This window comes from Acanthopagrus latus, chromosome 18 (genome assembly GCF_904848185.1).
Source record: "Acanthopagrus latus isolate v.2019 chromosome 18, fAcaLat1.1, whole genome shotgun sequence".
Classification (NCBI taxonomy): domain Eukaryota; kingdom Metazoa; phylum Chordata; class Actinopteri; order Spariformes; family Sparidae; genus Acanthopagrus; species Acanthopagrus latus.
The window spans coordinates 21,300,283-21,314,821 of record NC_051056.1 but is presented as its reverse complement, the minus strand read 5'-3'; the positions used below and the strand labels follow the sequence as shown (position 1 = coordinate 21,314,821).

Below are 14,539 nucleotides of genomic sequence, written 5' to 3'. Positions count from 1 at the left end.
TTCGTTCAAAGTTCATTAAAAGAGTGAAGCCTTTCACAGCCACATTGGTTTATACATTATATATTTTCATTTTAAAAAAAAATGTTGGTTATAGCCCATTTTACCCAAGTGTTTCTGATAACATTAATGTCTCTGTTGTATTCAAGGAAAGTCGCGGTGCGTCAGTAAACTATGAGCAAAATAAAGATTTACCACTTGGCTCTAAAGGCAGGACTAAGAGCATTCTTGAAACTCTTAAAATGTTGTGTTTAAAACAAGTGATACAAAAACAGCAACACATACATATTTTCATAATGTTTATGGGTCACAGTAGAAAACAGTAGTGACATCCTAACTCAAAACACATCATCACACTGGGACTGCAAATATTCAATATATTAAATCTCTGCACAGCAGAGACAGAGACGAACAAGGGAGGAGGAGGAGGAGGAGGAGGAGGAGGAGGAGAAGATGAGAGGAGAGATGGCAGAGACAAACTTGGACAACTGCTCTGTAATAAAAGCACAGATGCAGCTGAGCTTTTTAAAAGGTTAATAATTAAACACATGATTTTCATCCAAATGATTCTTGAACTGAGACGATGTCTTACAAGGCACTTGAATATATCAACTATCTTAGAATTACATTCTATACATATATTGTATAATGTTCAGTGATTAAAGCTCGACAGCAAAAGGCAACCCTTACATAGTCATCGTCGGCTTTACAACCTTTAGTGTAAAAATAGAAACTTCTTCCATCATCTGTCGGCCACAAACACAACAGAGTTCAAAAGCCTCAAATTTAAATACTGATGATTTTGGCCACAAATATTTCATAAAAAGTGGGTGTAGCACACATATCGTTTGTATAATGATCAAACACAAACAAAATGCCTTCATTAACAGGCGCCCTGTGATGAGCACACATGTAGCTTAAACCAGATGAAATGTACATTTTACCACAGCTTTCTCACTTGAGTGTTAGGAAGTAAATTAACTCTTAACTTGTTCTCACCTTTGTGAATTTAATTCAGTTATATAAATGTATTCTCACACACTTTAGCTCAAAAGCTAAAAGAATGCAAACACACACTCGCTGAGAGTTCAGCTTCAAAACAGGACTGACAACACGGATGTCGGAGTTTCCACCAAGCGGCCCGCTTCAGAAGTCAGACGAGGAGGATGGTACCATAAAATGACTCTATTCCTTCATGTGTTTTTCGCCTTTGCTGACGTACCTAACACACTGATCCAGTGCTGACAAGGTGGAGCTAGAAATAAAGCGGTCCGTTGACTAAGAAAAGACTCACTGCACCAACCTGTCATTTTTAAATATCCCTTAATATCTGTCTAGTCTCTTAAGGAACAAATTACTGCCAGCATTGCAATAAGATCCTGTGCGGGACAGTGTTGTACAATCATTCACATTCTCTGACTTAAGATAGTGTTATCATCATCACACATCTTGTTTCTCCCAGATGTGTGTTTGCTAGATCTCTCTCTCCCTCTATGCCACCTCCTGTGTCACAATCTCAGTTTCTGTTCCAGTGTCTGACTCTGGGTGCAGCTGAGCAGTCAGGAAGGGGTTGAAGAAGAAGTCAAATCCAAACTGCAGGGCGTGTTGAGCCGTCCGCCTCCAGTCGTGTTCGATCTTGTACTGCCTGCGACTGGGCACCTGGGCGTCGGCGCACGACATGCAGTGAATGGCTTTCAGTTCAAACACAGGCCACTTGGAGCCTAAACGACCCTCCAGTATGGTGCTGAACTCCACCAGGCTTCCTGTTTTTAAGTGCAACAGCACAGATTTGAACTCGTTACTAGCTCGCAGAACTATGTCCTTAGTGGCGTCCTCGTCCTCTATGATCGTCCCGTTCTTGGCCTTCCTCTCCAGCGGCATGCCCATAGTGACTTCGAATTTGTATCGATCGAAGCGTTTGATGTGGCACTCGTGCTTGGCCAGTTTTTTAAGTTTACAGAGCGGATCTTCTGGAGGAGGAGCCGGGGCAGGCAGAGGTCCGGGCTCGGCTGTGGCGTTTTTCACCTCCTCACACAAAGGATACGGCTCACCATACAGGCACCGCATCCAGTTCCCCATGAACACAGGCAGCAGGTTGATTACTGAATGAGGCCCATTCTCAATGTCGGTCACGCGGACGTATTTGAAGCGTCCGGTCCAGGTGACGCGATGTCCTTCGAGATGCGAGCAGAGAATCTGAGTTTGAGCCATGTTGTACTCTTTCCAGGCCTGAGGGCCGCAGAGGTTGCTGTACTCGGGCCACGTCAGGGTGGAGTTATACACTTTCATGCCTTCCGACCTGTAGACGTACATCCAGCAGAAGAGCACCACGGCACTGAGCCACACCAGGATGAGCTTGACGACGCTGCTCCGCGACAGAGAGCGGAACACCACGATGGGGTTTAGGCTGAAACGGGTCCAAAGCCTCAACACTACCGGCACGAAGCAAATTGTGATTGTGACCACCATCTTGGTCAGCTCCAGGGCGAGAAACCACTGCATCAGCTGGATGATGAGCATCGCAGCCATGCCCAGCGAGAGTATAGGCAGGGCGAACATGAAGAGGAAGTAGCCAACGCAGGTGCGGATGAGTCCTATCGCGGAGGCGTTATTAAGGAGCACCAAGGTGAGCTCGCACCAGGTGAAGCAAACCAGGTAGGGAACCAGGCACAGGTAGCTGCCCTTGAAGCCTCTCAGCTGGGCCATACGGAAGAGGAGATAGAAAAGGTGTCCATACAGCAGCCATGGCATCCCCAGGTTCAGCGCCACCATGTCCCCCAGAGGCACAGTGACAAACGTCGTCCCAAACATCCTGAGGAACCAGAAGGAGTCTGGCAGGAGGTGCGTGAGGGAGCATGCTCCGGAGAGGACCTCTGTGAGGAGGGCTTTACGAGCGAAGAGCTGAGCAGAGGCGTGGAGGCTGAGAAAGGCAGTGACGGTGAAGAAGACAGCGACAGCGGCCAACTCGGAGCAGGGGATCCAGGATTTATCAGCAACAGGGAAGGAGAAAACCACAAAGACCACAGAGAGCAGGAAGTACCTGAGAACACAGAAACACCATGTATTCACTTTGTTACAGAAACATTTCTTCATTCTCATTCATTTTTCAAATTTCTTCTAATTTTGAGAATAATACTAAAACCTTTTCTGCTGTTTCATATGTTTGATAAAAAACAATTGTTCCATTAATGGAGTATGGAATGGAGTAACTGAACTAAGTAAACTGTGTGTGATTGTGTCTAAATGACAAAGCTAAACTGAAATTTCAAACTAGTGAGACCTAAACAAAACCAAACTTTACATTTGCAAACACAAGTGGGTAGTTAAAAGTCTACTGGGCAAAGGGATGAATGCGTCTCCACGCGGATTCATGTAAATACAGGTGTGCTTACAGATAAGGCTCCAAGTGTGTCCATCCAAAGTTGGTCTCAGCCTGCTCCAGATCTAGACCGGGTTCAAAGTGAGTCAGCAGGTCTGTCAGGGCCCGGTAGTTTTCCCATGCTTTTGAATTCTGTGGAAAAAGGATGCTTATTAATTTCTGTTTACTACTCAGAAAACACATTGCATCTACACACTGTAAGTTTAACAAAGTGAACATTTTTCATGGGAGTTTGCCACAGACCTGAAAAACCCGCAGTGTGCAGATGACCATGGAGAAGAACGAGAGGTAGAAAACCAGCAGAGGGATGAGGAAGATGAAGAACTCGATCGTGAGGTTGGAGATGATGAAGAAGAAGATGAGTGCGTTGACGTGGTGTGTGGGGATCAGGGCGCTGAGCCACTGCATGCCAGCGCGTGACGCCCAGTCGATGAGGTGCTCCTTGATCTCCAGCAGAGCGTAGAGCGGGAACTTCAGCAGCTGGAGGAAGCACGAGAGAGGAAAGGACACCACCCTGGTTAGTACATGACTAAGGTCCCAAAATGCAGGAATCGTTTCCAAGTGAAGTAACAACAGGAAACTTTAAACAGAGAGAGACAGTCCGATTTATAGCCTCCTACCTTTTGGTGCAGGGGCAGTTCATCTGGATTCTTCACTACCCCATCGTCGTCATCGTCGTCATCATCACCTCCTGCTGCAGCCATGACTGGAGATGGTGCAACACCCTGAGCGTACTTCTTAGTCATCTCAACAAAGTCGTCAAGACCCACATGGGAGCTGGCTGCAAAGACACACGATGTATGTTAACTTACAAGTACAGTAACTTCTTAAAACATGACATCCTACAAGTTGGGGCCACACATACCCTCACTGGTGACCATAGTCTCCAGGACTCTCCTCTGTTTCTTGGCGGAGCTGTTTAGTGGTCCTGGGGAGACTGGCTGACCTGAGGATGCAAGATTAAACATCAGACAAACAAACATGTAACTAGCTTGTATTTTTTTTTCTCTCTCTAACACAATTTGCAATAGGATAGGTATATTGCAACTACTGCTACAAATTTGTAGTAGTTAGTTTTTGTTATTTGTTTCGCCTTTTGTGCCATTGGAACAAAGATGACGATGTCCAGTGAATATGTCCACAATGTGATATGTTAAATCACAGTATATCTCTTCATGTACCTGGCTCTGTGTGCACGTGTTCAACGTTCTCCAACATTTCAGAAACAGCCACCGTCTTCTTCCTCTCCGGGTTCAACTTCCAGTACATCAGCAGAGCTGCTTTCCTAACTCCTCTCTCGAAACGCGTCTCTGTGCACAGCTTCTTCACCTCCTCAAAGTTCTCCAGAGTGATGCCTGAAAACAAGACAGCGAAGGTCCGCGATGATGATGGAGATCTATTCCCAGCATCAGTTAAAGTTAAAGTCATAACGTGCAAGCCGATGGATTTCATGCTGTGTTGCTAATAAGCGTAGACTGAGGATATCAGTGGGAGGTTCTGGCACCTTTCCTGGAGGCTAGGCACTGCTGCAGCAGTCTGACGGCGTCCTTGCGTCCTTGTTTAGCAGCCTGGATGAGCCAAGTGACTGCTGTACAGTTGTTCAGCTCCTCATCTCTTTCTTCTGCCAGAGCCAGGAAGTAACGCCCCATCTGGATACAGACACACACACACACACACACACACACACACACACACACACACACACACACACACACACACACACACACACACACACACACACACACACACACACACACACACACACACACACACTCTTAGACTTGCAAAGGCAAGCGTTACAATGACCTGTCCTTGCCATCAATATGTCACTCTAAAATAACATTTGTCATTACTTGGCTGATCTGTTCTCTGCGCGCCATATGGTCACTAATGTATTTGCAATATGTTCATTGACACTGACCTTGGTCTGTGCTTTAGCTTCTCCTGACTTTGCTCTCTCCTCCAGGTCCTCAAAACTAATCTCCTCCTCCGGCTCTTCTGAAGAGAACAGGAAGTTATTTACTAAACACTCTGCAGCAGATTTTATTGATCTTAGATACACAATGCACAGCAGATTCTGAATAATACGGTACCCTAAAAAACACAAACATGTAAAAGTGTGAGTGAAGGTGAGTGTTTGAGTTCATGCCCACTGACTAAAAGGTGTTGTGGCCTGTAAAAAAGTGCATAACTTCTGAAAGGATCAATGTAACATGAATGCATTGTGAATTCTGTGCAATTAAATTAATCAACGTATGGATGCCTGCATGTACCTGGTCGAAGACATAAAAGTAAAAATATAAATAAATAAACCCAAGACAGACCAAGCATGTGCCTCCACACACACACACACACACACACACACACACACACACACACACACACACACACACACACACGCTTGTATTTATAGGGTATGAAACTGCTGACCATACTGTTTCTATTTCAAGTTAATGTCCACAACTGACAAAATATGAACGTGGAAGTACTATAAGTAATCTTTTTGCCTCTAGCCTAAAGTTTGAGGAAAACTTAAACCATAAAATAAATTAAGTTTAAAGTATAAAAATAAAATACTCTGCACACATGGTCCTGGTAAACACAAGGAGGCGATATGGCAGTCATGATTTGAGTAATCCCAGAGTGTGAGCATGAGTCAGACCCTTCCAGAAACAGCTCTGCCCTGATAAGAATGTCCCTCTGAAACAATCTGGTTTAATTATCTTCTTCTTCTGGCTGATGAGCGCTGATACTGTCAAATCCCTGTGCATCACTCAAACCAGCTCTAATGGAAAATGTGTCGACTTCCTGTAAATTAAGGTGTCGCATTTGTTGTTTGGAAAAAACAAAACAGCAAGTCTTCCTAGGCATGTATACTTGGAAAAACTGTGAGGTGGCAAGAAATGTGGAAACACTTTCCAAGATTCAAAACGCCCACAGGCTGTAAGTGATACTGGTGTGTGAATTCATGGTCTGTTTGTGCCTGCCTGTCTCTGGAGCAAAAAATAAGATGGGATCTGGTATCTTCTGTCAGATGCCAGTCAATGCTCCTGGTACATTGCTCATACCCCGATCACCCGTCTGTGCCCTTAAATAACTGTTGGTTTAGCACAGTCAACAGCAGCTGCTAGCTTCCCTGCACAGTGATGCAATCTGTCTCCCATTAGCTACAACATTATCTGATCGAATCTCTACAGCTAGACACACCGCACAGGGTGTTTCTGTCTTTGGGGACAGCACTGAGTCTAAAGGAAAAAACTGTCACACGACAGAGGTGTTGGATTTCACACTTTCCAGTCATCCTCCATATTTACATGTCACTGCAAAGTCATGCAACAAATTAAATCTGATATTCCCAGATCAGCTTTGAGATCTCCCACTATGGGAGCTTTACTTTGGTGAGTAGGAACCAAGCAGAGACGAAATGGTCTGTGAAAAGATGAGGGTGAAACTGGTTTCTCTCCTGTTTGTTGTCATGGAGAGACTGTAGTACAGGCAGTCAACTGTCTGGGAGTGTTGGCTACACTGGTGGAGAAGTCAAACAGTGAAGTAAAGACTGTGTTATTATAAGAGTTTGGTTCTAACCTGGTTCGGGTGTAGGTGGGGGATGTGGAGCTTTCACAGCAGCTCCAGCAGACGTGGATCCAGTCGAGGGATTCCCCGTAGAGGCTGCATTAAGCTGAGATCTGCCCACCAGAGAGGGGCTCCTGATGGGCTGGCGGAGAGGGGAGGCAGGCGGCGTGGACAGGGAGGAAGAACGGGAGGAAAGACCAGGAGAAGTCCGAGGGGAGGCAGTGGAGGGAGAAGATGAGGGCGTAGTTGGTGGCGTTGGCATGGTGAGTTTAGGCTTAGGACGCTCTGAGGTTGGTGTGGTTGTGGTTGTCGATGAGCTGGAGGTGGAAAGGCTGGGCCTCAGGGTGAAGGGAGGAGAGGGGCTGGGTTTTTGGGTGGCAGCGCTGCCGGTAGGTGATGGTTCCATGGCTGAAAATCACATCAGAGAGCAAATCATATGTTAGCATCTGTTCAGCAGCAGAGTGTAAGGAAGAGCTCAAGGCAGACAGCTGACAGTGAAGGTATGACAGAGAAGGAAGTGGCAGAGGAGTAACAGCTGCTGTGAAAGGACACTTTCTCTTTTCACTTCAACGCAGCCCCTCTGCTCACTCAGCTATTACTGAGACTGCAGTACACAAACAAAATGACTGAAGCACTGGTTAAATCCTCACCAGAAACCAGGGATATATCCCAATAATCATACTAGAATCACTTTCACCTTACATTTAGTTAGGAAACAAACTGGGACTGAGGACACATCTTATCGAGTGAAAACAGTTAAGTCTTCAATAAGTTATCTTAACCATAAAGTCCTCCTGCACAAATAAAGGAACACTAAATAGACACATCAATGCCAAGTGGAGTTGCAACAAAATAGCTGGCACAACACAACTTTATCATTTAATTCTATAAAAGCTTTCTGTCAACAGCCAAATTGGCACCAAAGATAAAAGACCTACATGTAAAAATTGGGTAACTCCTTATAATATTATAGATAACGTGTGATATGTTTCATGATGGAAAGACAACTTACTACAAAACAAACTGTGACGTATATGGCTCTCTCGTGTGCCACCAAGGCTTGAAAGTCAGCAGATTTTCATTGCAACCCTGCAGAAATGTCTTGAAAGACTGAAGCCTGCACACCTCGACATCCATAACAGCCCTTCAAAGTCTGCAAATCCATGTTTTAATAAGTTTGGTTCATCGGTGTAAAACCTAATGTTTTCTGTTATATCAAACCCGCCACGTGCCCTGCAGTCTATTTTAGACATTATCGAGTGAGCTCTGTGAAGCTATATCGAGAAGGACACATCCTTCAAGAGTCCTGACTGGAAACGGGATGTGTCCTGTTTCAGTTTAGGGAAACCCCAGCAAGGACAAGCTCCAGTGACACAGATGTAACCAGTGGAGTAGACATTCACACAGCCTTAATACTCATTATTATTCAGCCACCGTTTATACACATCTCACACTAATACAACACAGGAGTCTTCATGTAACTGCCAGTGATATATGTGGCAGGTAGCTAAACCAACCGGTGGTTTTGTTGCTAATGCTAACCTGTAACATGTCACTGCTGCTGCTCGCTTACCTTTAACCACGACCACACCAGTTTAATTCAAATCCTCGGAGTGAAAGGGCCTCGAGAAATATCTCGGTTTTAATGCTATTCAGTGTCCCAAGTCATTATTCCCTTTCGCTTTTGTGAGGTCTACCGCTCGGCTTGGCTCTGTGTGGTCAAACTCCAAACAAACACGATGTACAGGATGGTCTGCTAGCGGCTGCACTGGACGTCCACGCCCACTTCAAATTCTGCGTGTTGTGATTGGATACAACTTAGGACTCGTTTTTTCCAGAACGCGATTTGATTGGCTGAAAGGGCAGGAAGCGCAGGCAATTTCTCACAGGCAAGAAGAATCAACTGTCGATAAATTGATGAACCCTAAAGTGAAATCAGGAACTGTTATTTCGGGTAATTTAGCGTTAAATCAGTTAAATCATAAAATAAGAGTGTATCAGGCTACTTTAAATGTCTGCATTGTCTTTTAATAATTATTATTGTCTTTCTTTTTTTTTCGTTTGGAACAACGTAATTCAAGTTGTCTTCCAGGAGATGGCAGTACATGGCACTTTGTTTTCTTTTATAAACGGGGATTACAAACTAGGAGTAGCATACCCATGGTTACTATTTCCAGTCCTTGTCAAAACCTTTAACATAACATAAAAAGAAATTAACACGTAATTAAAACTAATCGAAAATACTTAAGATCAAATATACCTTTACATTTGTTGGCTTTTTCCATTTTTATTCCCATATATTTACTTTACTTGTGCATTTCATATGGTGCAGTGCCATTTATATGACAAATGTAATCAGAGTTAAATCACCCATAAAATGAGCACTTAAGTAAGTATGAAATTGGTTATATATTATTAAAGTGTTTTTTAAAATGTTCATATATACTGACATATATTTATGTATGTATGTATGTATGTATGTATGTATGTATGTATGTATGTATGTATGTACCAGCATGCAATTGGACAACAGATTATAGCAGATTAATAATATTTGCATTTTCTGATGATTGACATCAGTGTTTTTTAAATCTCTTTTCATTTTTTTTAAATGAGCTACTCTGGGTCTGATGCAGCATGCAATCTGCAAAGTAACAAGTAACTATAGCTGTCAAATAAATGCAGTGGAGTAAAAGCTCAGCATTTGCCTCCAAAATAGTGGTGTAGAGGTATTAAGTTGCAACAAATGGGAAATACACAAGTAAAGTACAAGTTGTTCAAAACTGTCCTTGTACTTGAGTAAATCTGCTTATATTCCGTAACTGAGTTTAATTAGAAACTATGCATACTTTTTGTCAATGAGCAGAGGAGAAAGAAAAGGTTGCACCATGTTGGCCATATAGTATTAGCAAATTATTTGTGAAACAACACAATCAATGTAAAATGATTTTCTTTAGGATTCAGGTTTGCCCAGCCACTATGATTAACATGATCCAAATATACAGTTAGAAGTTAGAGTTCATTATTCTGCAAAACAAAACATTATTCTGGCTTAGATACAAAACAAAACAAAACAAAACAAAAAACCCCAAACAGATTCAAGCTGTGATAACTTGCCTCTAAATTTGGGATTTGGGTGAATTACTCTCTGCCAGCTTTGCTCTGAGACAAAAATGTGTTGCTTGAGCCCTAAACATTATCTACTGAGAATTTCTTATGATTCTCCACAGTGGAGGTTTCTGCACATGTGCATGTACAGTGCCACCCCCAATCAGGAGCAGTGGGACATAGTTCAACTCAGAAGAGTGGGGCACAGGCAAAGAAGGAAGGAGCACAGACAATTAAATTACTTAAAAGAGAGTAAGCAACAGGACTCTGGGGACAGAGTGAGATTAAAGTTGTGGGACTGAGAGTGGATTCCACATTGTGGGAAAAGAAGGAAACAGTCTGTAATTGCGGCTGCATGGAAGCAGTTATGTAAATAGCTCTCGATTAGTAGATTAATGAAATCCGGTTGAGAGGATAAGCAGGACCCTTATACTGGTTTTGGTCTTTCACATGCACACCTTCAATCTGCATTAGGCAATCTGTCATTTAAATTGGCTTAGATACACTTGGACTCACAGACGCATTTCACATCTGAATTAAGCAAAGGAGCTCAAGACAGATATCTGTGATAAAGAGATTGTTATGTGTCCAAATCTTTTAACAATGTAAATCCCCTCACAGATTTGTCAGGGGCGCTCTACCCCTGCCTGAGACTCACAGTCAACAAGTGCAAATTTCTACCATGTGGTCAGTACTTAGTTGAGTGAAAACTGAAACACGCTGTTTTTTTCTGTGGTGTTTGTTTTCATTCCCGGCATCCCCTCAAGGTAGTACTGACCTATCCCAGTTCTCATGTGATGGAGACTTCCCCGTCATCTTTTCTGATCGCATATCTGGCAACAATGCCAGCTGCTGTTTATAAAAAGCTGCTGCATGATACACCAGAACAGAGTCCAAAATGCACTCAGTACCCTCTCTGTCTCGGTCTGTGTCAGGTCTCTGTGCAGTACAGTCCCCACCCACGAGACCTGAGGAGGAGGAGAGGAGGTATGGTCAGTAACCATAGCAACCAGTAGGGTTATGCGAGAACGGACATCGACTGAAGCAAAGATGAGTATTTCCATCGCAAATGCAGGCCAGAAGCTATTCTGACCTTTTGAAGTGTCTCTCTGCAGGGAGCTGGAAGTGTGATGCTGGACAGACTGCAGCCAGCTCACAATTTGGTCAGTTTTACAGACTCATGGTATTTGTCCTAATTGCACTCTAGAAATATCACACCAACTTGTTTATGTGATGATACAAATATAGTTTCACTTTGAGGAAATCCTCAGGCAGGGAGTTGATCCAACTCTCGTGATGTTGGTGCAACAACATGACCCGTCTGTTATACGAACCTGTTATTATAAACTCTTACAAACTGTTTTGCTTGAATCATTGGCACTTCCTACACATTTTGATACACTAAGTGGGGAAAACTCAGCCCCTTCCTGTGGCTTATGTCCCTTCTTTGGCTGCCAACCCTCTGTGTATTGATCTGCGGCTATATTGAGGCCTGAGTGGAAAAGAAGCAGAGAAATGGGAAAATCAAATAAAAGGAAAGATGGAAAGTAGATGTATGCATAGACGCTTTTAGTCACAACCCTGTAGGTCTGGGCTCATGTTCTCTCTGAAATGTCTTCTGTTTTGGGGTTCTCCAGTTATTAATCCTTCACTAGTGGAAAGGAAAAATTGGAGAAACCAAAATATCCTGACTTTTAGTGTCTATTATGCAGCACTACAATTTTGGTCAAAATTGAATTATTTTGATGTTCAATTTTGCTTAGTCTTTGAGAAAAATGGAAGTAAAAATGTCACCAACTACAAAATCCAATCAAACACCGAGGCAGATTGCAGAATGTGCCGTCACTGCACTCTGCCTTGCTTTTTCTGAGCTACATCTGCAGTTATTGCGTTCTGTGACAGCTGTTAATTAGGCAGGTACTAATATCATATTGTATGAGGTCTTATCCATCCATCCATCCTCTGTACACATTATATGTACGCCGCTTAATCCTCTGCAGGGTCGCGGAGCCTATCCCAGCTGGCTTAGGGCGAAGGCAGGGGACAGAGACGAACAACCACACTCTCATTCACACCTACGGACAATTTAGAATAACCAATTAACCTCAGTATGTTTTTGGACTGTGGGAGGAAGCCGGAGTACCCGGTGAAAACCCACGCTTGCACAGGGAGAACATACAAACTCCACACAGAAAGTTCCCAGGCGTCCCAACCGGGACGCGAACCGGCGATCTTCTAGCTGTGAGGCAGCAGTGCTAGCCACTGGGCCACTGTGCAGCCCGTATGAGGTCTTATGATTTAAAAAATGGTTTATATACATAATCAAATCAAGACATCTTAAAAGGTCATATGTAAAACATTTTTTTTTATTGAGGATAGCTTGAATTTGTCTTCCATTCTTGATCAATTTCAACCTTTAAACATACAAACAACAAAACAGTTTAATACATATTTTCTCCAGACAAAGACAAGAACAAAAATTGTGTACTTGCTGTTGCACTTCCTCTATATCCTTTAAGGTAATATAAAGATAGACAGGAGCATCTGCATTTTTAGGGTAATAGGACCTATCATAGGTCATGATTTTAGAATTAACTGAAGAAAATATTCTTAGTGACAACATAATCACTGTTTTGGCTGCAAAACTTTTGGCTGGACAGTCAGAAAACATTTTTTTTTCTCTGTTTCATAGTTAGCATCGTTACTTTAGTAGTCTTTGTGAGGTGGTATAGTTCAAGTTCTAAAGATGCTGGATCCAACATTGTCATAATACAGCTCAATAGTATCTTACACTGCCTACAAGTTGATCCATTTTTTCCAGTTCCACACCTCTAGATGGTAACAGACTTCCCATAAAAACAAAATGTAAGTCTGGAGCCCACCCTGATGGCATCAGAATAATTGGAAAGACAAACATTTGGAAAGCTCCCTCCAGAGACACAGAACACATCATACAACAGGCTGAACAGTTCTCAATGAGTACTCTGACCTTCATGTGTGAAACTGGTGGAGTGCTGCCGCAATAAGATATAAAGAAAAAGACAAAACATTTTTACAGTTAATGACCCAGAAATGAGAGAAAACAGAAACCATTTAGTTTTAAGTGGAATGTGGCTCACAATACTCTCAGACACCCAATCACAGATGTATGGTGACTTTATGGCGACAGTGATAATACAGTAATGGTTTATTTATGAACCAGTTGAGTTAGCTGTAATCCTATTACAGCTCTATAACTCTCCTCGTGGAGTCATACTACTTTGCTCTGTGGCTGCCTTAAACATCTTGTATCATGGTTCTGGGTGTGGGCAGTAATGGTGCATTTGTAGGAGCACAGCATTGGACCGTCTAATGGAACATTTAACAACTGCATTTCCATTAAACACCTCATAACTTACCCTGAAGGTCAGAAACACAGAAATAGCTTTGTTACTATGTTTGAAAAGCACTTTCTCCTCTCGCACATGAGGTTACCGTCTTGTTGTGTTCATGTTATGAATTAAGGTTTCTGGGGATTGACGATGGAACATCAGCCTCAGATTATTTAGTGACTAACAGTGGTGACTCATGCCTGGGAAGTCTAATGAACTTCATATGAAAGTGTTACGTCACCTTAGCCGCTACAGACTGGTGGAACTTGGGGTTACATTGTGTAAAAATGGGTCAGTTTGGTGGCTGGCTTCAGAAATGGACACAAAGGTGTTAGCTTGATGTATTCCTCATTTGAGTCCCTGCTCCCGTCAGAATACCAAAGGCCTCCACTAAAAGCCACAATACATTTAATCTGCCAGCAGTCATGAATATGTTAAGCTCATTACTGACAGCTCTCATGGGTGCTGAAAACCTAAGATGATTATGTTAAGTTAATAAAACCAGTGACTCCTCACGTTACTGTGTTACTTGTAACCAGGCCGAAGAGATGGAAACAGGCTGACTGACTCTGCCGACTGTTATCGCTGCTAACGAATGAGACTGTTTCTTTCTTCCCATGGAGAAATCTGTCATTAAGATGGTTATATAACTTGTACATTCAGCCCAGTTAGTCTGTCTCCTCTTTGAAGCATTACGCAGACCCTGGATGCTTTTCAACTACCATCACTTTTACACTTTACATATGGGGTTGTTCTTTTATCGGAGGATGAGATATCACAGGGCCTAATCACAAGGTTACTGTGACATTAAAGGAGACCAATTATTTCTTCTAATTTTTCTTTGCTTTTTCCTTCAGTGTATGTAGCTTCTGGTGCAAAGTCTGCACAAACAGAAGCTCCTGTTTCCCACAGGAAACGTTGCACCTGACATACCTAAAGTGTCTCATCAGAAGTCCTGTTTCTAATGCAGTGACTTTGTGAAATCACAGAAAAAAAGGGTTAGTGGTGATGGGTCAGGCGTGTGTGTGCTGGCCAATCAGAGCAGACAGGGTAGTCAGGAGGGGGGGGATCTTAAAGAGACAGGAGCTAAAACAGAGTGTTTCAGATGGAG

General features: G+C 43.0%; 1 protein-coding gene across 2 annotated transcripts; it reads right to left on the bottom strand.

Moving 5' to 3' along the window:
• Positions 1-281: 281 nt before the first annotated feature.
• wfs1b (Wolfram syndrome 1b (wolframin)) lies at positions 282-8,715 on the bottom strand. Of its 2 annotated transcripts, none has more exons than XM_037077859.1 (10): positions 8,523-8,715; positions 6,962-7,357; positions 5,298-5,371; positions 4,881-5,025; positions 4,558-4,731; positions 4,242-4,322; positions 3,997-4,157; positions 3,620-3,856; positions 3,390-3,508; positions 282-3,037 (listed from the first exon to the last, which is right to left on the bottom strand). In XM_037077859.1, exons 2-10 carry the CDS (start codon positions 7,353-7,355, stop codon positions 1,489-1,491), a joined length of 2,934 nt encoding a protein of 977 aa, XP_036933754.1. In that variant the 5' UTR covers positions 7,356-7,357; positions 8,523-8,715; the 3' UTR covers positions 282-1,488. The 2 variants fall into 2 exon arrangements, with proteins under 2 accessions (XP_036933754.1, XP_036933753.1); XM_037077858.1 differs by having other exon boundaries at positions 5,298-5,374; positions 8,523-8,714.
• Positions 8,716-14,539: the final 5,824 nt, after the last annotated feature.